The sequence below is a fragment of the Choloepus didactylus genome, chromosome 7 (assembly GCF_015220235.1).
Source record: "Choloepus didactylus isolate mChoDid1 chromosome 7, mChoDid1.pri, whole genome shotgun sequence".
NCBI lineage: Eukaryota > Metazoa > Chordata > Mammalia > Pilosa > Megalonychidae > Choloepus > Choloepus didactylus.
In genome coordinates, this window is record NC_051313.1 from 142,501,803 (window position 1) to 142,526,744 (window position 24,942).

At 39.6% G+C, this 24,942-nt stretch overlaps 1 protein-coding gene across 1 annotated transcript in view; it reads right to left on the reverse strand.

Annotated features, from left to right (window-relative positions):
* The window catches only part of SYCP2L (synaptonemal complex protein 2 like), a 132,275-nt gene extending 114,476 nt beyond the window's left edge, over window positions 1-17,799 (reverse strand). The window contains exons 1-11 of the mRNA XM_037844308.1: window positions 17,745-17,799; window positions 17,531-17,650; window positions 14,541-14,645; window positions 14,103-14,127; window positions 9,652-9,737; window positions 9,454-9,542; window positions 6,475-6,509; window positions 5,449-5,591; window positions 2,912-2,964; window positions 2,253-2,298; window positions 29-121 (exon numbers count right to left, since the gene is read on the reverse strand). Of these exons, the coding sequence (XP_037700236.1) occupies window positions 29-121; window positions 2,253-2,298; window positions 2,912-2,964; window positions 5,449-5,591; window positions 6,475-6,509; window positions 9,454-9,542; window positions 9,652-9,737; window positions 14,103-14,127; window positions 14,541-14,645; window positions 17,531-17,650; window positions 17,745-17,753 (804 nt within the window). The 5' untranslated portion in view covers window positions 17,754-17,799. The remainder of the gene's footprint in view (window positions 1-28; window positions 122-2,252; window positions 2,299-2,911; window positions 2,965-5,448; window positions 5,592-6,474; window positions 6,510-9,453; window positions 9,543-9,651; window positions 9,738-14,102; window positions 14,128-14,540; window positions 14,646-17,530; window positions 17,651-17,744) is intronic.
* Between the last annotated feature and the right edge of the window lie 7,143 nt (window positions 17,800-24,942).

The window sequence follows — 24,942 nt, forward strand, 5'->3', positions numbered from 1 at the left end:
AGTGTAATCAGAAATGAAACGTCATTACCTCGGGGTTGTCTATATAAAATGTTATACTCTGACTTCCCAGGTTGAAATCAATCCAAAATTTCTCTAACTTTTCATCTGCCGGTTTTCTCATCTGTAAAAGAATTTCAACATATAGTATATAAATAAAAATCATGTTAAAGAGCCACACAAAAATTAATCCTTAAAAACAGAACTCACACTTTAGTGGGAATAGCACAACCCTGATATTATAGGGGTTTCTCTTTATTGTTTCATTCATCTCTACAAAGTAGGAGAAGCGTCTTCATTTTATGTGACTGAGCCATTTCCTTATAAGACTCACTATCTTAGCATATGTAACAGATGTTTAAATTTGTCAGCTGGCTCTATCCAAACATGCTATCTTTTTTTCTGATGAGACTCACAAAGAAAACAGCTCTATGTTGAAGCAATAACAATCCACACAGCATATGGATAGAAACCTCTACAGGAGGAGGTAGTGGTGATAAAATGTAATTTTTACATTTTACATAAAATGCCATCTAATTTGCCATCCATTAGAGCAGAGCTATGAGACTTGAAGATTTCAAATTACCTTCATTTTAACTACTATAAAAGAAATACAAGTTTATAGCAAAAAAAAAAAAAAAAAAAAAAAAAGAGAGAGAGAGAGTGAGCGATTCTAACAGTGTCTAGTGTTTATAGAAAGTAGTAAAGATCTCTCTGTCCCTCCCAGCTTCCCAGAGGTACCTTCCCACGTGCACCATTAACAGTGCCTGTGTTTCCTCCTAGACACTTTCTATGCATGTCTCAGGAAGTATATGTAAAGTTTTTATCCCCAGTGTAGGTTGAATTATGTTCCTTAACAATGCATGTTCTTAATCAAATCCCTGTGGGTGAAAACCCATTGAAAATAGGACCTCTTGAAGATTTTACTTTTAGTTAAGGTGTGGTCCAACTAAATGAGGGTGGGCCTCAATGTGGATTACTGGGGGCTTTATAAAGAGAACCTGGAAGTCACAGAAGAATAAAGGAGAGACATCACCATGTGACAGGAGGTAGATAAACAAGCCAAGGAACCCTGAGGACCGCTGGCAACCAGAACCAGAACGCTACAGTCTTTGAGGAGAAAGCAAGCCTTGCCAATATCTTGATTTGGACTTCTAGCCTCAAAACCATGAGCCAGTAAATTCTTCTTAAGCCAAAACCAGCATGCAGTATTTGTGATAGCAGCTCTGACAAACTCATACATTCCCTAACAACAGAACGAACACCAGGCTTACTATGCAAGCTGCTTTTCTAATAAATAGTATTTCTTGAGCATCTTTCCTTTTCATTATAACTGCCTACCTTTTAATAGCTGGTTTTAATCTGCCATGCATGTAACTGGAGGCCAATGCAAGGGGTAAGAGTAAGGGCCCTGACTGTAGCTGATGGACGTTCAAAGCCCTAGAAGGAAGAAGAGCCAAGCAGAGATTCGGAGTCTCCAGCCCACCTGAGGACATATAGACAGAACTGAGATGCAGCAATCAGTCCATCAAAATCAATTCTAGAGAGAAGGGATTTGATGCACAGTCATGAGGTTGAAAGCTCAGTTCATGAAGGCCAAGAAAAATGCTCTGAATCCAAAACAGAGAAATTGTTTGAGGACATTTTGAAGACAGGGTCCAGGAAACCTCTGCTGAGTCAAGATTCAAAGACCTTTGAAGCTTTTTACCCTGAAACTATAATTCTGCAGGTTGGGATACCTTTACATGAAGGACTTTGCTCCTCTAGAAACCCAAAGAAGGGGATGAAGCTCAACCTTGGACCATAAAGTACAAAGTATAATGAACTAGAAAGGACAGTGGCTCCAATTGCTGGGGATAGAGTTGAAAGCATCACTAGGAGGAAAGATGCAAGGAAAGAAGGAAACTGCCTTTTCCCTCCTGTCTAGACAGGAATAATATCATTCATTATTTAACAAGGGTAAAATGGGATTAGGTTCCGATAATTGGCCTCACATATACAGTATGGACCCCAAAATTCCTTTATCCAATAGTAACAGTAGTGCCCTAAAAACTTACTGGTAATGCATCCAGGTCACAACAGAAGAGAAAACAGGGGAAGGGCCAGGTAGTTTCAGTGTTGGAGTCCCTAAGAGTAATTAGCTCCCTTTTTAAGAAGCCCTTCTGAGTAGTGAAAGCAGAAGCTTGACCTACATAGACCTAACTTTGAGTTTCATTACAGCCCACCCTCATGACCTCCAAGAAAGAGAAACATACCTCATGCCCATCAGCAAAAGCAGCAATGCATGGAAATGAGTAGACCCTGCAAAAAACCTCACAATCAGAAAAGTAAAATATGAATGGACACCAAATGCAACTTTCAGATGTTTACTACAAGCATTCATGACCAGGGTATGCCGTTGTCTCTTTACACGAAGTATGGTAGGGAGTCTCACACCTGCAAATGGAGATCAGCATCCAGCAGGCAACAAGCCAGGTTTACTGATTCTACGTCTCAACCCAGCCACATGGCACAATTCCCAATGATGGGAGTGAACTCAGCAAATGTTTTCTCATCAAGGACCCAACCATACATAATATGCCTTTCTCCAGGGAGCTCCAGTCTTTGGGTAATGGCTCTTAAAATTTATGGGCTCCCTGGAGGATGTAGTATTAAAAATATCCCAGGTCATGAGTAAATATGCTAAAAGACTGATTGAGATCATTTTTAAATACACTCAAATAAGACACTAGGCTAACAGGGTCTATTTTATGAGGTTTTTACTCAATGGACCACTCAATAGTGCTTGGTAAATTATGTATCCTATATTCTCTCCTAAAATAAAATAAAGCAGATCCTAGATTATTCTTCTAAAATGTTAGACATTTTCAGAACACGACTAGTAAGTGAAATAATGCTCAGAAAGACATCTTACCTTCTTTCGTCACCAAGGCTTTCATTTAGGTGATTGAGAAACTGTCTACTGTCCTTCAAAGTAAATAATGCAAACTTCTTTTAGAAACAAAACAAAACACCAACATTCCCTTTTTAAATACTACCCTTTCCAGCACCTAGAGGCCAGTGTTTGCTTCTAAAATTCCAGTATCCAGTAACATCACAACCCCTCACAAGGATTCATTGTTATATGTTAACTAAAACAATACTTTGTGTCACAAAGAGGGGACTCCAGACACATGTTTCTGGAAGGATTTCCCCCCAACCCTCACCATGGGGTTTTCAGCTAAGGAATGCTTAGGTCTCCAAAAGTTATATGCACAATTACATTTTGCTGAGTTGAGAGAGTAAGCAAGAGAGACACATTTTCCCGATGACCCAGGTTATAGTATTTGCTTACCCTGTTGTAACCATCAGCCCCAACAGAAGCCAACTCCAAACCCATAAAACTTATCAACCTTGGATCAATTTTAGTATATTATCCAGTTCTACTTTTCTTTATCAGAGATCAGGAGATCTCTATCCCACTCTCCTGGGTTTTCTCTTCTTGCATATGTTCTAAAAATAAAGAATTTTTCTAGAATTCACCTACTCCACAGCTAGTAGGAAGGTTAATTTGTTGCCCCTAAAATTTCTAAAGCCAAATATGGACACTGAACCAGGTTTCCATTCCTTTTCATTAGCAAGGATCGGCTCTTATATTCAAACACTCACCCTCAGTGTGTCTTTATTCGGGACTAAACAGATATCACTAGTCTAAGCCTCTCATCTAAAAGCAATTCAATTAAGAAGTTGGATGGTTTGGGGAGAACAATGATTTGAGAGACAGGATAATTACTTGCATCCTATTTACATTAGGTTTCCTTGATAGATAAGGGTATGGCACAGATGATAAAGGAAACTAATAGCCGAATGCCCATGATATTCCACGCACATTCAGTTTCTCTCATCTAATTCTTAGAGTTTTAGCTAGATTTTATTCTCATTTATACATGAGGACATCCAGGCATCACAAGTCAACTATCTTGCCAAGAAGCATACATCAACTAAAGGAGGTGGCATTCAAATCCAAGTTGGGATAACCACAAAGCTCATGGTCTTTCCATTTGTATCACACCGAATCCTGCCTAAATAACACATTTGTGGCAATAAGCTCAAAGTCTGAAATAATATATTTAAAAGTTCAGATTTGATAAAACCCTGATTATGCTGGAGTTTTGAGTAGAGAGGTTTGGTCAATATGAACTCTGGAGAATTTTACCTTTTCCCAAAAATCTCTTACCTTTTAAAAGGAGGAAAAAATGTTTTAGCTATTTTAGACTAAAGGTGGGGATGCAACAAAAATCATAAGCCCAGATCGTGTGGAAGGACACTGAAAACATTGCTCCTCCTGACTGTAGAGGCTGGCTGTCTCACAACCCAACCACCGCAGAATGCTCCTCTGCTACTAGAACATTCCATGCCAACGTCAGCCTTCCTTCATTGCTTAAGTACTTCCCTGCTAGGCTGAAATGCCCTCTCTCACCACCCTTCAAAGTTCATTGAAGATCACTATCCCCTCTTTGACACTCTCTTCCATTGGATCCATCAAATTCACACAGTTCTGCCTCCAGTCTAAGTTACCTATAAAAAGGTCTTCTCTGTAGCCCTGTAGATGTCTACTCTGCCTGTTTTGTCTTCAAATTGTTTCACTTACAGGTGAAACACTGTGCCAGTTTGAATGTATTATGTTCCCCCAAATGCCATTATCTTTTATGCAATCATGTGTGGGCAGACATATTAGTATTGATTAGATTGTAATTCTTTGAGTGTTTCCATGGAGATGCGACCCACACAGCTGTAGGTGATGACTCTGATTAGATAATTTCCCTGGAGGTGTGGCCCCGCCCATTCAGCATGGGCCTTGATTAGTTTATTAGAGCACTATATAAGCTCAGACAGAAGGAGAGAGCTTGCTACAGCCAAGAGGGACACTTTGAAGAATGCACAGGAGCTGAGAGAAGAGCTTCAGCTTACAAAGACATTTTGGAGACAGCCTTTGAAAGCAGACTTTTGCTCTGGAGAAGCTAAGAGAGGACAAACACCCCAAGAGCAATTAAGAGTGACATTTTTGAGAAACTGCAGCCTAGAGAGGAATGTCCTGGGAGAAAACCATTTTGAAACCAGAACTCTGGAGCAGACACCAGCCACGTGCCTTCCCAGCTAACAGAGATTTTCCAGATGCCACTGGCCATCCTCCAGTGAAGGTACTCGATTGTTGATGACTTACCCTGGACACTTTATGGCCTTATGACTGTAACTTTGTAACCAAATAAACCCCCTTTATAAAATCCAATCCATTTCTGGTGTTTTGCATTCTGGCAGCATTAGTAAACCAGAAGAAAGGAAGTTTAAGAATGAGATCTTTAATCACATCTAAGAAACACACTCCTCCCCTAAACCTAACACACTGGAAAATGCTGTGAGGATGATTAATACATATCAATTAAACAGAACTTTTATGACCAGGAATCTCACCGTCTCAAATTCTCGATCCTTCATTTCTTCAAAACCTTTAGCAATGTCCTCATCTTCAAACCACTGATGTACAAAGTCACCCCTTGATTTTTTAATCACCAGTCTACACAAGGCTTCAGAAATAGCAACCTGCTGGTCATAATCTAAGGATTAAAAACATGTTGGACATGGATAGTTTGGGGCACAAAGAAAAATGGGACAAAAGGGCTCTATGGATTAGAATTTTCTCTAAGAAATTCCACCTTAGAAGACTAGCATGTGTCTTAAAGTAATGAGCGACAAGCTGTATCCTGGAGTAATCAATCACAGAAATTCAGAATTTAAGAATTATTAGAAAAAAAGTCTGAATAGGTCATCATGTAACAATTTCTAAAAGTAAGTGATATTTCTGGGTTTTATATTTTAGATATATTAAAACATTCATCAAAAGCAGCTTATCCAACAGCTTAAAAATATTTTCTACTACAAATACAAAATCCTCAGATAAATTGTGGTATTTGCAGCAGATAAACTAAAACTGCATTATCAACATGTTTAAATCTCATAATTTTAAGGGTTAAGAAGCAAGTTGCCACTGAAATGTACAACAGAATGGCATCTATAAATTTTTTTTAAAATAGGCAAAACAATAGTGTATGCTGCTTTTGAATATATAGAGTAAAAGTAGAAAAACATGCTTGGGAGTAAAAACAAATCCAAGATAAGGATTCTCTCTGCCAAAGGAGATAAGAATGGGATCGGGGACATGGACAGAAGGGGCTTTATTTCCAAGTCTGATTTATTTTACTTTAAAAAAGATTTGAAGCAAATATGGCAAAATGCTAAAATTTGACAACGCTGGTTGATAAGTGAATGAGTTAATTATTTATTATAGTTTTCAACATGCTAAAATCTCAATGAATTAAAAATAAAATCTTAATCCCTATCTTCAATTTGACCATAATTTTATTCTAATTCCAAGATGCTCATAAAACCCCCAGTGTCCAATATTTAATATTCTAAGATATAAAATTCTGAACTTCTTACCACCCACAGTCACAATTGTCCTTGCAAGTTCTTTCCTGAAACATTTAGATAAATTACATTTTACTGAAATGATCTTAAAAACAGGTACAACTTTATTTTATTACCATTAAATTTAAAAACCAAGAGTACATTTTTGAAATTTTTATTGATTTCAAATCAGCACCACACATGGATCAGAATTTCCTTATCAGATGTCAATAAGACATTTTTATAGGCAAATATTCTCAAATTTATATATTAGTGACCTGAATGGGTTTTGTTTTGTTGCTTTAAGATGCTAGGGCTACTATACACTGAAGTTCTCTTTCTTCTTCTGTAAGGTGACTTCAATTGAAGGATCTCTGATGATTCATCAAATGCTAAGATCTGCAGTTTTACAGTCACCTCACCAGCCTGTACATGTTCATGTCCACTGAAAGTTACCTTAGGAATCAAGACAGTAGGTGTTGTCTTTCTCTGAGCTGTTTGATCTGATTGAAAAAACTGATAAACTTTAAGTTAGAGATGTACTGAATTAAGTTAGTACACTATTGTAACTAACCAGTTTCCAGTCTGTATTCTTTAAGAATTTCAATTAAATGCTAACAAGTATGATGCTGATCTTTTTTGAAAAGTCTGAACCAATCAATTCCCATTTTAAAGAACAGATGTAAAGAAATCTTGTGACAGATCAATTTCTTGTAACAATCTGATTGATTTGTTACTATTAAATAGAAGCCCTAAAAGAGTACCACTGAAAATTTGGCTTACTTTTATGCTTGCGGATTTTAACTTTGTAGTTCAGAGCATTTCAGAATTCCCAGAACATACAGACAATAAGGTAGTATAACAGTGACTTTTTAAATATAATCTTAAAACTGTAAGCAAGGAGGAAATTGTCAAGTAGCCTTAAAATGTAACCTTCAAAGCTGGAAACAGGCTATAATGGAAGCTCTTGTTCTCACAAAGGAGAAATATGTGAAGTCTGAAGCAGCATGTAAATGTAAAGTCTGCACCCAGATATTAGCCTTTTCATCCATCTCCCTTGACACCTGGAGATACCTTTCCCATGTGCCACCCAGTTCCTGAAGAAAACAGGAAATAACAAAATTACCGAAGTTCGCCAAACTAAATAACTAAAATAATTTATTCCCTTTGTCTCTAATGGGCTTAGCCAATTAAAGAATCACTGGGAGATTGCCCCAAACCTTTAAAGACACAGATAAGTCTTTGTCTATCACTCTTGTTGCATGTTAATTAAATAATTATCTCTCTTTGTCTCTAAATCTGCATAAAACCAACTGAAGAAACATTTTGGGGAGGCAGATTTGAGAAAGCTTCCACTGTCTCCTGCTGGGGTAAATAAACCTTTTTTCCTTCCCAGCCTGGTTCGGTGTGACCTCCATCAGCCGTGCCAAGTGAAGAACTCAGATTTGGAATGTGCCCCTTCTAGAGTAGTATGATCATAAGATTAGTTTGAAAACTTAGAAAACCTCAGACTAGCTGTTCTCCAAATCCAAATACTCCCCTAAGAGTGATGATCTCACTAATGTCTTCAATAAACATTTTTTTAATGAAACATTCAGTAGAAAAACAACTTCCTGCAGAAACCAGTTAAATGGATACACATGATGGCAAGGAGCTTCGCCCTCACCAATCACCCCTTTCAGGCCCTACAGGGTAAACTCAACCATCCTTCCTCTTGCAGTCACAACTGCATGTCGCTCTAATGAAGTCGTGCCACGACAACACCCTTAAGACTCATGACTTGCTTAGTACACAGTCATATGCATAGATTCAGTTTCAAAATAGGATGTTGGTTGTGACAGTTAACTTTGTGTGTCAACTCAGCCAGGCTATGGCATCCAATTTTTTGATCAAACACTGGTCTGGCTGTTACTGTGGAGGTTCTATGGAGATGTGTTAGCATCTACTATCAGTTGACCGTAAGTAAAGAAGATGACCCTCCATCATGTGAGTGGGCCTCATCCCATCAATTAAGGGTCTTAACAGCAAGAACCAAGGGTTCCAGAGGTCAGAAGGACTTCTGCCTCAAGACTCAACAGCAACCCAGAATTTCCAGCCTGCCAGCTTCCCCTGGAGAATCTGGACTCAGGACTTCAATATCACATTTATCACAGTTTCCAGCCTATGGCTTGCCCTACTCCAAGCCTTATGGGGTTCAGATTTGCCAGTCCTCAAAGTTACATGGGCCAATTCCTTACAATAAATCCACTTATACACACCCACACACAGTCTGTTGGTTCTGTTTCTCTTAAGAACACTGATACACTCACTGGTTTTGCTCTTTCCATGATCATACATTACAACCTTACCTCCAAATCTCATATCCCAAGAACTATGTAACTGTGGCTAGATTACCAGAATTAATGAATTAATGAATGAATACATAAATAAATAAATCCACTACTTGAAAAAGAATAGGAAGTCTATGTCCTATTGGTATAGTTGAGTATTTACTATCTGCCAACTAATCACTTTAAATGCACTACCTTAGTTAGCCTTTACAATGTCTCTATCAAGTAGACTTTATTGCTGACCCTGGCTAAGCAAGCAAACTGAGGCACAGTGAGGTAAGTATATGCTCAAGATTACGGTGCTACCAAGTAGCCAAGCCAGTTTTTGAACCCAAGCAATCTGGCTCCAGGGTCTGTACTCTTAACATTCTATCATGGATCATTAATCCAGCTCCCATTCACAAAGAAATAAAATAATCTATTGCCTAAGAAAGTGTTTCTCCTCACAAGTTTGATACACACAGAGAGAGAGAGAGACAACTGATGAAGAATTTAGCCAAGTCTGGCTTTTTTCCTTACTCTTCCTTCACTGTCTTGCATGGTACCTGCTACACAGGTGACAAAGCATTTACTGAAGGAAGAAATGAAATAATCTGGACTACGGAGAACAAAGGTTGAAGATTTATAATAGTGAGAGACTTTGCCCTTACCATGTCACAGAATTGTGTCCCAGGTCACTTACATAAGAACACACACGTCTTCTGACGAAGGGAGTTTTTTCCTGTCTTCCCGAGGTATAGCATCCAAAATGCCATTCAAGGTCTTCAAAGCCTTTTTGGAATGGGAGAAGGCATTCATGGTGAAGAAACAAAACAGGGACATATGCACCAATCTGAGTTTTCCAGAGCAACTGTTACCTGTTTTATTATTTGCAACTCACCTCATGTCGAATCAAATGAGTAACAGTCGCTCTTGTCACCAGAAATCCTAAGCTAAGCATGAAGGAGTCCAACATCTGAATTTTCCCTGAAAGTGCAATTTTAAAATAATCAAAATTGTGCTAAAAAGAATAAGGAAATGATACCTACACAGCAAGAAGAGAAAAGGCGGTAAATTTTTCAGAAATTATAATCTAGGCAAGGAACAAGTTACAGCCTGCTTCGAATTACAGAAACCCCATAGATACCCATGAAAGAAAACTGTGCATGTGCACACGTGTGTCTGTGGTGTGACAATTCACTTCACTATGATTATCATATCCCAAAGGTACTTTTTTTTTATCCCAACTGAGCAATCTGCAAAGGGCAACTCTTGCATACAGTTTCCAGTTTATTCTGTGTTTTTTTACATTTGCATATTTTATAAAAATAGAAATTTTATATAGTCTTAGACTTATGCAGAAGAGGGAATTGTTTTATAAAATGCTGAGCTTTATCAATAGCATAATCATAGAAACTTCTGTGGCTATTTATGTCAGTACATAGTAAAAAATAGGGTGTGGGGTAATAATTTATGTCTATTAAATGTTTATGGTTTCATTTGTATGCATTTATGATAATATTTAGAAGAACAATGGTAGTGTCCTGCAAAAACTCATGGTAAGGTTATAGCATAACTTTGATAGCTTCAGATGTAAAATTTTGATGTGATTTATCACAAACTATTGATTTTTAAACTCCCATATAACTCATGAAGCTATAGAATCCAAATCAGGAAGTAGAAATTAAAAAGTTCCCTCTTCAGTTCAAAGAAGCCATGCTTGACATGAGTGCTGGAAACCAGAAGTTTCATGACAGGTGATGCCAACAACTTCCGTCTGACAGCTTAAAATCTGAGAGAAAGATTCTAACAGAATCCAGGTGGACAGCAAGAGACCCTAAAGGTATTTACGTACTCCATTAATTGGCAAATATCAGTGTCACTCCATCTCTGCATTTAAAAAGTAGTAAAGAGAAATTATCAACATATGGCCCCACAAAAAAGGAAAGGAGCATGGTAACTCAAGAGGTAGCAGAAGAGTGACTTCTGAAATATATATACTTTGGGATACTGAAAAGTTTAGAAAGCACCCGACTCATGTTCTCAAAACCCAAGAGAACATGAATTCTATGAAATAAGAAACGAGACTTGCAAAAGAACACAACAGTCTAAGATGAAATACCATTCTAGGTATTTCAACATGAGGGAATTTAATACGGGGTATTGGTTGCAATGATAGAAGAGCTGGGTAGCCAAGTAAGGGGCAGTAAGGCAGCCAGAGAGTAGTATCAGCAGGAAGCCACCACCACCCCTGGAGCTGGAGGGTGGCAGGAGGAAATGGTATTATCTCATCCCAAGACTTGAGGCCTCTTAGCAAAAGCCACAACCACAACTGGGCCTGCCCAGAAGGAGCTGGAGATAGCACTGTGGCAGAGAGAAGGAGAAGAAATACCTGTTCTTCCCCCTCCTACCTCCAATTTCCTGCCAGCCTTTCCATTGGCTAAACCTAGCCAGCAGCCAGTTGGCAAGAAAGCCTGGAGAAAGATTTCTGCACTATAAAACAGAGAAAGAGAGCGAGCAGGAATAGATCTGAGAGCAGAGTCAAATCACTACTACTCAAGGTTTCAAAGAAACAAAGATCCCACAGGAGAACTGAAGTCTGTGTTGGAAGCAATAAGAGCTGAATTAACAGAAGCCAGGACTTAAAAAACAAACAAACAAAAAACAAAAAAACCTAGAGAAGTGCTCTCAAAGTGCAGGGATGGGGGAAATGAGTGAGAACAAAGCTGCATATGAAGACAAAAACAAAGACGCAATGGCTGAATGATGACACCTCAACTACAGAGAGAGTAGTAGAATAGAAACAATAACTGTTACAGACTTTGAGCCAGCCTTCCCACCATCCTCTCCATCCCTGCTGTTATGTATAAGTCACGCTAGTTGGGTGGGTGGAACCAGTTTCTAGATGGCTCCTGATTGGTTTAAACCATTCAGGGAACCCACATTTATCTTTTCTTCGTGATTGGTACACAGGGGAGGGGGTAATCCAATCAGAGCACAGCTAGGGACTGCCTTTGGTGGTGGTCACAGGAAGTGCATCTTTCTCCCCCGGATGTGAATATGGGAGCCCAGATCCCTGATTGCTGGTATCCATTAAGAGAAATGAATTTGGGAGCAAAGAAAAGACTGAGGAGTCAGAACCGAAAGAACTAAAGAGAAATGGAACAGAGCCACAACCAGAATGCACCTGAAACTCCATCTCTGGACTTTGTAGTTACTTGAGCCAACAAATAACCTTTATCATTAAAGCCTGTTTGAACTCTGCTCTCAAACAGAGTCGATTTTGCCCCACCCCCATCCCCCACCCAGAGTCACTTAGCAACATCTGGAGACATTTGGATTGTCTCAACTTAGGGGAATTTACTGGCAGTGAGCAGGGAGAGGCCACTGATTCTGTTAAATATCTTAAAATGTGCAGGACAGCTCCCAACAAAGCCAAAGCTAAGAACTCCTATTCTAACTGATAAAATTATCAAAGAATAAAATTTTCCTGAGCTAAAGTAAGATTTGATTTGAAATAATTCATCAAGAACCACGTAAAACAGACATTCGTGTGCATGTGCACCTGCATCCAATGACATACCATGGTGAAAATTTTAAATTTTACCTATAAAAGAACAAAGCATCTCAAGCTCATTTCAGGCTTTGTGTGTACTCACAACCCTTATTATCACATGACAATGAGACAGGGCTTAGAGAGGGAAAGCCTGAAAAGCAAGATTTATAGTATGAGCACGTCCCACACACAGACCTTCATTATGTTCTTCAAAATATGTTATAGTGGATAGAGATCAAGCAGAATGAAGAACTCAGGAATGGGGATGCCATGGTATAAAAGGGTTGGTAGTGAGCACAAAACTATCAAAAAAAGATTTGCTCTTTACCTTGTGTTATAATCTTATTTATAAAGATACACATATGTATGGCCCTAAAACCCAAGATTAAATTAAACAGGTTAGAAGATGGAGGAATAAAAATGTGTTAAATTCTTTGAGGTATATAAATAAGAAATAAGGTACTATCATTTTGATGTGGATAATTAAATTAAGAGTCCTAGTAGAATGAAACTAGGTCATAAATCATTCAAATAACTAGAAAGGGGTTAATTATGAACAAAATAGTCCACATAGCAAAACAAAAGAGGAACAAAAAATGGAATGCATACTGTCAGATGACAAAAGTCTCAGAACAAAAAGGATAGAGTAACGAATTCTGTCAGTGGCAGGAGGAGGTGGGAAGGTCAGTGAAAACATCTTTTTACTTCAGAGAGAGGGATTGGAGGCCAACTCTTTGGAGCCTGGGCAGAACATGCTTCCCTGACATGACTGTGAGAGGCCACCTGGAGATACCTGCAGAGACCCAGGCCCACTGAGGAAGCAAGAGGAGGGGATGCCAAGCACAAACTGTCACATAGAGCAGCATTTCCTCTCCACGGGGCAATGAGGCCACTGCAGGGATTATGTCAAATGCATCAAGCAATGAATGAAGTTTTCACATATGTATCATATTCCAAATACATAGTATACGCATACTGCTGTCATGAACAAGAGACAAGTTTATTTTTAAATGTTACAAAGGCCAAAGTAGTTTTCACCACTGTGTATTTTGCCAATCACTTTTAGAGACAGTAGCTATCACTTGTGAAGTTCATAACAAAATTGACTTGATATTTGGATCCACTGACTTAAATTCTGATGGCCTCTTTTAAAGTCAGCTAAGCACCAGGCACACTTCAGCTTCTAGTAGTGAATTTCCTCAATTACAAGATACCACATACTGTAGGATGTTGTAGCTATTTAGTAACAGCTTTCAGAAGACAAAAAAACACAACTATATGAAAAGGATATATCTAAGATGGCCCCAATTTCAGAAATATTCAGAAATTGATTCAAAGAATGCATCTTTGACTCCATGACAACATAATTCAAAAATGTCAAGTTATCTTTAACTTGAGGTAAGGTGAACAAAGTCATCAGTATAATCTCCAAAATTTCTAAAATTTTACCTTTTCACTTTTGGAAGACAGAGAAAGGCATCTGAATCAGCTTCAAGTTAAAGGTGAAAGAACTAAACTTCTGCTGGTTTGGAATGAAAAAGGTGGCTCTCTACATCTGAATAGAGCAAAATAGCCACATAGTAACAGGAGGAAGCTAACTAAAAATGCCCCTCAGACAAGCCAAGACATTCTTTACAAAAAAATTCACTTCAGCATAATAAGACTATCAGAAGGTAGAAAATAAATCCAAATTATAATTTTTAAACTCACTTTACTTTTCAGTATCATTTAGATAATTCTTCTCTTTGTACCAGAATATCCTATTAATGAACAATTATAAGTAGAAAAACACTCACCTTTACTACTACTCCTGGAAATAATCTAACAGAAAAACAAAAGAAAAAGTACGTGTCATAAAAATAGCATTATAACCAATAACATTTAACGCATTAATGCCGAGATCTCTCTCATAAGCAGGAGTGAACTTTAAATACAGGTGAAAACTTTAAAGAAAGCCTATTTGGGCTTCAAGCACTTTATCAAAATCAGCATATCACCCTCAAAATATATTGTACATATGAAAGTAAATCATCTCATTTTTCTTTAACATTGTTTCCAGAACTAAGTTGGCTACAAACAAATGGTTTGTTTCTATTTCACATACATTCTAATAATAAAATATGGAGTCTTTTAGCAAGACCCACATCTTACAGAAAATCAAGTTTTATAAATGACTTGATTCCTGCAGATCACCTATGGGATCTGCTAAATGAAGCCTCCACCCCAATCCTTACCAATGATGTGTCAAAGAAGTCTTCTGTAACACGAATCAGGGATAGATCTGACGCACTGTCCTCCATGCTTAGAAATTCTGCTGTCCTTTCAAACCAGGAAACCATGTATATGGGAAAAGAAACACCAATGGAGCCACCTATGACTGAATAATGATTGCCTGTGCTACAAAATTCCATAAGATAATTCTCTCACTAAAGCAAAATAACTTCCAAGACTTTGCCATTTCACATTTCAGTTAGGCCTGGCTCTGGGGCCTCCAGCTCAGAATGCTCCGGGATGGGAGTCACACTGCTACATGGTTATATTAAATGAATACTCAAAAAGCCACAAGAATTGAGGGCTTGGCCAGAATCAATGTCACAAAGTCTTTATAAGGGGCAAATGGGTAGAGCTTAAGAGATGAATGAGCCTCCTCAACCCAGGAAAAATTCTCATAATCTGGGAAGCAGAAAACAAACCACCAAAGGGCACACAGCATTTGGAAAATGCCCAAGTGTGTATGGTTACAGAAAATGCGCCTCAGGCCTGGCTGCCTTTCTCATCCAAAATTGTTTCCCTATCAGAACACAGACCCAATTTTATAATAAGTTCTTAGGATTGCTATGATATAGAATAAGCATTTATAAACCTTCCTGGAATTTATTTAGTCAATAAAGTGAAGGTCATCTTTGAACCATTTTTTTTACACAAAAAATCCTGTGTGCAAAGTTAGAAAATCATCAGCTTGACTATAAGTTTAATAAAAACGTGTTTGTGAAGAAAAACTCTCACAGGAGTAGGCTTTAGAGGCTTTGTCCATGTTAAAGAATCCCAAATGAAGAACATGAACAAACCAATCAGTTTGCAACTTTGGCTGTATGTTAGGAAAACCTGGGGAGCTTCCAAAAAAATAAAAATAATAATAAAAAAAGAAAAAGGCCTGAAGCCTGGGACGCATTCCAGACCAATTAAATCGGGATATCTGTGGACAGGAGCCAGACTGTGTTTTTTAAAGCTCTCCCCATGATTCCAACATACAGCCAAGTTTGAGAACCGCTACTATGTTCCAAGTAATGTTACTTTTATCTCAAATCCTACAAATATTTGCATTGTATTGAATCACTCACCTTCTCCTGAAGCAAATTTTGCTCTCAGCCCAACTTTCCACAAGGGAAGGAGTGTCCCTCCCCACAGAACTCATTGCTAAGGCTGTATTTTTCTCTATGTATAAATACATGCTTAAAATTCTATGCTTTTGAATACATGTGTCATCAATCCATGTATCATCCCAAATCCTGTCTACCTCCCTGCCCAAATATAAGTATAGATATCGGTTGGGTATAGAAAGAAAGAAATGGGTGAAATGCCGCTTTATTTGACCAATACTTGGTCACTGACCCCATTATCTGCCATGATTATTCACCAGCTACCCCACAGCTGTTCTTTACCAGAAGCCAGACATAACACCAACTACTTGTTAAGCATATGGTATCAAAAAAGTTGCTTAAATTTCCTGGATCATAGGGTACGGAAGTAAATACATTCATTATTGTAGCAAAGTCTTATTTTATGGAGTAGAATAACTTCCAAGTTCACTCTGCGTTGAGCCTGAATACACAATGGCTAAAAGTGCAGAGTCTATTTTCCCATCTGCTTTGATAATACAGATCTATTCTCTTTGGACAAACCTATATGAAATAAAAGATATCTTAGAATGTGTCTAAATTATGGTTCAGACATTTCCATTACCAAGTAGAATTCCAATGGAATATGGAAATTCCAATTTGATTCCAAAATTCCAGTGGAGATTTGATAGGATGCTTTGTTTTTAAAACTTTGGAGGGCCTTCTTAAATCTAAGTGGGAAATTCAGGTTACAGCCGATTCCAACTCCCCACCGCCACCCCTCAACATACCAGCTTAAGGTTCCTGGGACATCCCTACCCATTTTCTTTGGAATTTTATCCCCTCTTCCCTACTTCCTGTTATCTGCATGAGTAAATCTATCAGGCAGTTAGGTAGGGTTAAATGCAAAATGAAATACAATACGGTTTATGTAAGTACAGTCCTTAGATCCCTGCCTCCCCCAATTACTTTTAAAGTCCCTGAGAGGTATTAGGGAAAGCCTGGAGTTTATCTTTCCCTGCTGGAGTGGAAGCCCCATACTTAGAGGCATTTTAGAGTAAAAACAGAGAACGCACTCCCTGGCCCAGCCTGGTCTTAATAAACTTCAGCAACTCAAGTCCAGGGTGGGGGGGCAGGGGTTGGCAAATCAAAGATTTTATACCAGCCAGAAAATCCTTCTGCCCCTCTACCTCACGCCCCTCGCCTCACCAGTAAACAGTTTTAGGGCTGCAAAACCTTATGATGAAAAGAGAGGACATGCAGCAAGAGATTTTGCAAACTCTGCTTTGCTTCCAGATGCCATTAAAAAAACACTCATAGTGTTATCTTCTGGTTAATTAAAAAAAAAAATGGAATAAAATTTCCTAACTGGGGTGATAAAAGCAAACAAAAAGCCGCTTTGTTTTTCAGATTAAAGCACAGTATAGCATGTGTAAAAAGTGGGATGTTACTAGGGCAAAGAGGAGGTATTTGATGGTAATGTTTCTAGGTCCAATCTTGTTAATAAAGTCTGTTAAATAGTTATAGAGCCTTAGGGGGTAGAGAGGAAACTACATAATAGTTGACTATCTACTCATCTTACCTTCCCAAGTCAAACTCACTGAAACAATAAAAACATGCTATTTTGTAGTACTCTCTCCTGTCGAGCCTGGTCAAAGCAAGGTTTTAGGTCTTAAGCTTTGCTGTTCACCCCCAAAGTGCCCTGCATAGCACATAGATCAGAAAACATGGTTGAATTTAAATTTTGATTGGATATAGGTATCAGTATCAATTTTTTTTTTCAAATTTGATTTCAAAGGAACAGAAAATTCCAAACTTATCTAAACAAGTGAATCCACTCTAGTCAAATTACCCAAAGCCCTCCAAAATTAAAATAGGACACTTATCTTTGGGATCAGTCCCTGCTGAATTAGCAAAGGCTCATCTTCTCTGAGTCCATCTATGAAGAATCGCTGAACACACTTCAGCAACAGGGAAACATACTGAAATTCATTTTTATCCAGTTCCTAGGTATTAGATCACACCAAGTTAAAACCCTTAGAAATGATTACACATTCGTATTCTGGTCACAAGACAAACAAACAAACAAAAGCAACTTACTTGCCTCATTTACTGATCTGTCAAGATGGTGTAATAGAAGATGATTATATTTTTGAGGAACGTAGCTCTCACTCCGTTGAAAATACTCATTCATTTTCTGAAACCCTTTACCATGGGATGCATCCACAATAAGTGACTGAAGCTAGAAAGTGGGTGGTTTGCAAATTACTTTTTCCCCCCAAGAACATTGCTTTCATAGCAATAGTTCCAACTAATTATCAACATCATTAACAATGCAGTGTAGAAATAATGTAAGGTCAATATAGAATACAGATCTCTATCTTGAACAGTAAATAATATCATTTAGTGAATTAATTGAAGTTTTTCTTTGCTTCAGAGAGTAGTTCTCAAAATGTGGTTCCTGGACCACCATAGCAGGAGCCTTCCCTGGGAACTTGTTTAGGAATCAGCAGTCTGTGTTAACAAGTTCACTGGTGACTCTGATGCATGCTAAAGTTTGAGCATCAGTGACTGAAAGAAAACTACACTTTATAGATATCAGTAGGTAAAGAGATTTTATCCTCAGTTATGTGAGAAATTCTAAGACACTAAAATTTCAAGACTGTCACTCATTAATCGACATAAATGATCAGACTAAAAAGGAAATGAATTCAAAACTAATAATTACAGATTATGGAAGTTGATGAGAAATATGCAAATTAGACCTTAATGAATGAAATTGATCTTTTCTGCCTGAACATTAGTCAAGATATACTTCTAAATGTACACACTTGACTAAGATACCTCCTTAAATAATTGTACTATAAGATATGATTTTTAATTTTTAAAAAATCCAGTCCAAGCCTACAAGCCAAATCATATGCAATATTAATAAGGAGGCACTTCACTGTATACAGCTCAAAATTCCACTTATCTTTAGTACCAGTTTAAATGAGGAAACAGTTGAAATCACTCCGTTTAAACAGACTATTTTCTTTATTAACCTACCACACAGTGAGCCTTATGTGCCAAATGGGTTAAGTGTTCTGCAGATGTTCTCATTTAATACTCACCACCACTCTGAGAGGTTAGATTGTTTACATGGATACTACCAAGGCTGAGAAAGATCAAGAAGGTGCGTGAGATCCCCAGCTGGGATTCATTCATACCCAGATTATGTGACTCAGATCATCAAGCTTCCACCTACTCAAAATAAATCCAAACACATGGCCTTTGTCCCAAAGCTCTGCGTGATCAGATATCCATTAACTTCTTCAGTCCAACTTCCCTGGGAATGACTCCCAGCAAAAGTCAAGCTCTTCCTTGCCTCGGGGACATTGCACTGGCTATTCTATGCCTAGACTGCTTGTCCCCACTACTGTCCCCTTGGCTGACTCCCTGTCACCACCCCATCCTCCCCCAGAACTCAGCTTTTCAGATAGGCCTTCTAGACCACCATATCTAGTAGGTAGTAGGCCAAGTAGCTACCTTCATCTCCAATTATTCTCCATTACAATACCATGTTCTTTCTTTTCCTACTGCCTTGCTAATCTGTTTCTTTGTCTCTCTGCTGGGCTGTAAATTCCATGAGGGCAGGAATCTTCTCTGTTTTGTTCAGTACAGTTCTACCTATACCTACAATAATACCAGATACAAAATAGCTTAGACTACTATGCTGGTAGGATAGTTGAAGGTAAAATTGGCAAGATTTAGTGATAAACTGGATTCGAGAGACTAGGAAAAGAGAAGAAGCCAAGAAGATTCCTGTTTTTGGTTTGAGCAACTGGACAAACAATTGTGCTAATGACCCAAGGAAGACAGGACTAACCAGGTTGATATCAGTCTGACCTGTGGAGCTTAAGGTGTCAAAGACAAAGGTGGTGAAGTCATGGTAGTTAAACAGAAATTAATTTTTTTTTTTTGCTGGTCAGAACCATTTTTGCTCATTAGTGCTTTTGGATGAGAAAAAGAATAAGTTGTTACTAAATCTAAGATACATTAAAAAGACAAATTAATACTTCCTTTGTAAAAAAGCTTTAGAAAAAGCATACACACACACAAAGAATACAAAATAAACACAATCTTTACCCAGAAAGCATCTTGGGCAGTCCCACTGCCATCATCTTCCTTAACAGATTGCAAAGGACCTTCTTTTTTCTGTGTGCAAAAAGATGTTTTTGTTTTTTTTTTAAATACATTACAAAGAATTGCATTTCAAGTTTTAAAAATAAAATAAACCTTTACTTTTTCATGAATAAAATCTTTCTGCTTGCTCGTGTCACTGATTATAGGTTTTAGTGATGACAGAATTTTTTTTTGAAAACTTTTTCCAACCTTTTTAGTATTGTCTATGACAAAAACAGTACAAGCTACCACAAGAAGCAAAGCAAGCGTCCTTTGAATAAATGATCAAATAAAATAAATTTAAACCTCTATAGTGATGGATATAAATTGAAGGAAAAGCTTGAATTAATCAACTTTTCAGAATGAGAGCTTATAAAATAAAGTTACATAAAAAGTGTCTTGCAAGCCCAGGCATACGCTTATGCTTTGTTTCTGATTTACATACATTTTAAATGTTACTCTAGGAAGTCTATCTGAAATTTCAAAAATCAAATATCAAGAACCCAAGGGAAACACCCAAAACACCGAATAATGAATTGTGGCACTTTTCTTCAGGAAGTGAACCCCATGTCTACCGTCTGTTCATATTATGCTACCTTAAATAACAGAACTGTTATTAAATATCTGCTCACTTCAACAAAACAATTTAATTGAAAAGTACAATACATCAAAAATATCTTTTAGAAAATCTCTTTTGAGGTTTTTTTTAGTTTAACAGTCCTACTTCTGCATGAATTTGAGCAAAGCCCATAAATGTATCATCATTACTTATAAATATGAAAAACAGAATTCGAAAACCCAGATCCGGACTTCTTTACTTTTCACCAACAGAGTATTCAGTAAATGAATTCTGAAAAGTTTGCTCACTGGGAGCGGCCGAGGTCCCCGGGCGCTTTTAGGGCTTATAATTTGCAAAGCATTTAGCTGAAATTCCAACACTTGTGACCGCAGTTCTGGGCTCCCTGGGTTAAAGTCACTGTATTTTTACGCAGCAAGAGGGAAAGAGCTGGAAAACGGCCGGGGGAACATTCCCAGCAACTTGAAAAGAACGACCTCACTGACTCTGAACATTAATTTTCCCCTTCCCTTCCCGTGCATTCCTAGCGAGGTACCAGAAATTTCTATCCTGCCTCGTTGTTTGATCAAAACTCCAAAGCAAACCTAAGAAGGCTGACGCTCTCAGAGGGCCGCGGGGGGCTGGGGACTGTGCCCCGCGCCCGGTCCCCGAGCGAATACGCCAGGCTGTGCGGCCCAGGGGCGAGCGCTGGGGTTGGGGAAGCCTGTGGCGGGAGGACCCTGCGCCCTCGCGGCCACTTGCACGACCGTGGAGAGGAGACCCGCGCTCGACCGCCCCCGGGGCTCTCCCGGGTCACTCACCGCCGGCATCCCGAGGCTCCCGGCGAGAAGCTGCGCACGCGGGGCTGGAGATGTCCGGTGCTAACCAGAGGGCTGCAGCGCTCTGCCCCCCTCGCGTAGGAATCCTCGCCAGGAACGGTAACTGCTGAACCCGCCGCTGAAGTCAATTACAACCTCGTGTTTGCAACTCAAGAAATGCGTGCCAGAAGCTAGCAATCAGTCAGACCACCTGGGAGCGCGTCTCCCCCACCCCCAACACATACGCCTTTGAGAAAGCGAGTGCTTAGAGGATGTGAACAATGCCTTTTAAATTTCCGTTAAGTGGGAAATTTCAAACTTTTCGCTAGCCCGCCTTCCCGTTTTCTCGCCACCTTAAACCCTTTCAGCCCAGTGAGCTCTTTTGGGTTCACTGATACATGTAGGGACAAAAGCTGAACTCCTTCCCATAGAGATCAGACTTGCACCCGAAACAGCAGGTATATTCCTAACAGAAGAAGATTTTTGTTTTAAGTACCATGGTTATATTCAGTAAAAATATAATAATAAAGCAAATATTTTCATCCAGTTTGGTTTGTTTTCTGCCCACTTCCTTTAAGCCAACAAGAATGCATAGGAACAGCCGGGTGTGAAGCCGTAAGGCGGTCTGTTAATGTGCGCACTGTGGCAAAAATAAGTGGATCTGGAGTTTTCTTTAAAAACAAACGAATGAACAGAATCCCTCAAATCCAAATAGTCACTGTGTAAAAACTGACTTGCCCTATAACATATGCTATGAGTTTTCATGGCATGATGTTTCAACAAGATATTTGTTTACCTCAAAGCAGAAAATAATGTATAACCAGAATCCCTCTTAGCCCGGGAGTGCGCAGGCGCCTCCAGTCCATTCAAAACGATACCTAATTCAAAGTTCCTCATATCCATTTCCTGGTAAATACTTTGTAAATATACCTAGATTAATTTACCGATTTTAATCTAAACCTAGGAAATCCAAAGGTTTGTTCCTTTCCTTTTGAAGTAATGGGATATTACAATATAAAAATAGAAATCAAGGAAAAGACAGCTGGGAATATTTAAAAAGTGTTCTGAATCATTGCAAATATTAATGCAAGAAGGACTTGAACGATAATTAAAAATACGAATAAAATACAGTTTAAAATGCATTTTGTTTTGGAAAATATAATACAATTAAGCTTTTCTTAATATTAGGTAGAAAACTTCTTGCTCAATTATTTTCAGACTTTTGGGAAAATTTTGTCCCAAACTCTAGGATATGATGCATTCACATATTCAAAAAAGGTTGAAGATAATAGACAACAATATCATTCATTTATTTTGATTTTATAATACTTTGATTGGATTCTTCTAGTAACATGTTTTACGCAGACATTTTAGGTCAACTTAAAATATATCCTCTATTTCTTCTCAAACTCAATAGGGTGGAGGCTTTATGAAATTTCTTTGGACACCAGAATCCATGTAGAAAAAGTATATGATTAATGGTTTTGCCCTTAATAATAAAAAATTATATTTATTTATATTTTTGAAGGATAAGGGCTTTCTGGGAACATTCCAAATGCATAGAGACAAGAAATAGTTTAGCAGTGTTTGTAATAAGTCCAGAAATTAATCTCTGTACATTTTCAGAGGCAATTTTAAACGAATATTTAAAAAGTTATTTTTAAAAAATATTTTAAAGTATAAATTTAATATATAAATTATCTGAAAGTATCACATTTGACAAAACATCAATTTGTTTCAAAAAATGAATTGTTGATAATTTTGTCTGGAAGACAAAACAAACAGCAGTAAAAAAAAAACAACAACAGCTGAATGACAGGAGTTGCAGGGACCTTCTGCAGTCCAAAGGTTAATATGAAAGTCTGTGGATGACAGTTCTGGGTAAGGAGCAGACAATCCCTTCCTTCCCACCCAGACCGTCATGGCGACCAGATGAGAGTGACTATAATCCTAAACCCTGAGCGACACGACCTTTCAGGAGAAGGGAACCTTGGAGGACAAAGGCTGGAGGATGAACAGATCCTTTTCTTCTGCGAGGACTTTTCGGCTGTGCTTAGAACAACCCCAGGTTAAAGCTTAAGGAAGAAGAAAACTCCCCGAACTGCCGCAAACTGGCATTTCCCCCAACCGCGAGAGCTCCCCACTGGTCTTTAGCCATTGGCGGGCTGCTAAGAGATGCACTTCGCTGTTCCATTGACTTTTCTACGGAAACTTAACCGTGCCCTGGACCCAGGAATTAGGAGGACCTAGAGGGTGTTCGTTCCTTTGCTTCTCGGACGCGCCTGCTTTTCCCTCCTGTGGCCAACGCATGGGACTGATGGGGCGTCCGGAGTAGCATTGGTCAGTGCGTCCGGCGCGCATTTGGCTGTGCCAATGTCCAGGGCGCGTCAGTCTCCGGGTATGGGGGGAATGTGGGTTCGGAGCATCCTGCTCTAACAGAGATCCGCCTTCAGGGGCAGGCTCGTCTTCTCTGGCTGCAGCAGGGAACCGAAGCGACGCGGCTGCTTAACACCGGAGCAGGGAATACATTCCTGTAGCCCATCTTCCCTCGCCGCTCAGGGCCCTGATGTGGCCAAAGAGTGACTTAAGTCGCTTCAATCTATTTCGTTTATTGGGCGCCTCCAGGAGCGGGAATCGCCTTAGGTGAGGCGGTCAGGTGAAGTTGAGGTGATCAGGCAATCGCCTAGGTGCTCAGGTGAAGAAGGCCTCGTCCTGGCCCTGGGGAACACAAAGCATCCTCTGCCCTGGACTGGGGGCCCTCCAGTCCCCAGAAAATCTCCAGAGCCTGGAATAGGAGCAAATACGATTTTGTCGTGGTATTTCTACGACAATATCAACAATGGGGATTTTTCAAGAGTTGTTTCAGGTGGGTGACAACTGTGAGCTCATCCAGCACCAATCCCTCGTTTAAAAGATAAAGAAACTCGGCCCAGAGGGAGCCAAGGCAGGCTAGAGAGCTCCGTGTCTGGAGAGACACTCTGGCTCTGCCCGGGACCGTGAAACTCTCCTCCACACTCCCCTTCCACTTTCTTCAAGCTCACCTCCCCCCACCTTCCCTCACCTCGCCGGGGTTCACGTTCCAGGACTTTCTTCCGACGGGGCCAAGTCCTTCTGCAGCCCCCGGCAGCGTGGGTGCGCAGAGGCCCGCGAGAACACCGGGGCGCTCGGCGCTGCCACCGATGTCGCTAACAGCCGAGCCCAGATAAGCACAACGGCCCGGGCAAAAGTCGGGAGTAGAGGCCCAAATAGGGCCCGCCCCAAACAGGGCGTTACGCGCGCGGGAACAGCTCCCCTGCTGTCCTAGATTTGTCTTGGCTCCGAGAGGCCTTGGCTGGGAAGCCCCTGCCTCAAAACCCTCCGCCTAGGACTTAAGCTAAACCTCGGAGGAGGGGCCTCTTTGGAAAAAGAAAAAAAAAAAAAAAAATGCTTTGTAACTTAAATAAGACATCCCAACCTCCTCAATACTCCATCTGGCTTCAGGTTCTCTTCTTCCCAAGGACTCTGCTCAAAGCCCCCTCCGTTCCTGGTGCCTGGAGCCTGGGCGCTGGCGCTGGAGCGGAGGGAAGGCGGGGTAGGGATGGCGAGCCGGGAGAGCGCGTCTCGGTATAAAAGTACTGGTGGCCAGAGGATGCGCTGTAGCTGCGGAGGGTCCGGGAGGACACCTTTCAGCACCGCGCGGGAGGACAGGGCTCCCTCCGGTCCTGAACCCTTGTCCGCTGCTTCTGGATTTCTGAGCAAATCGCAGTCTCTCTCTCTCCTT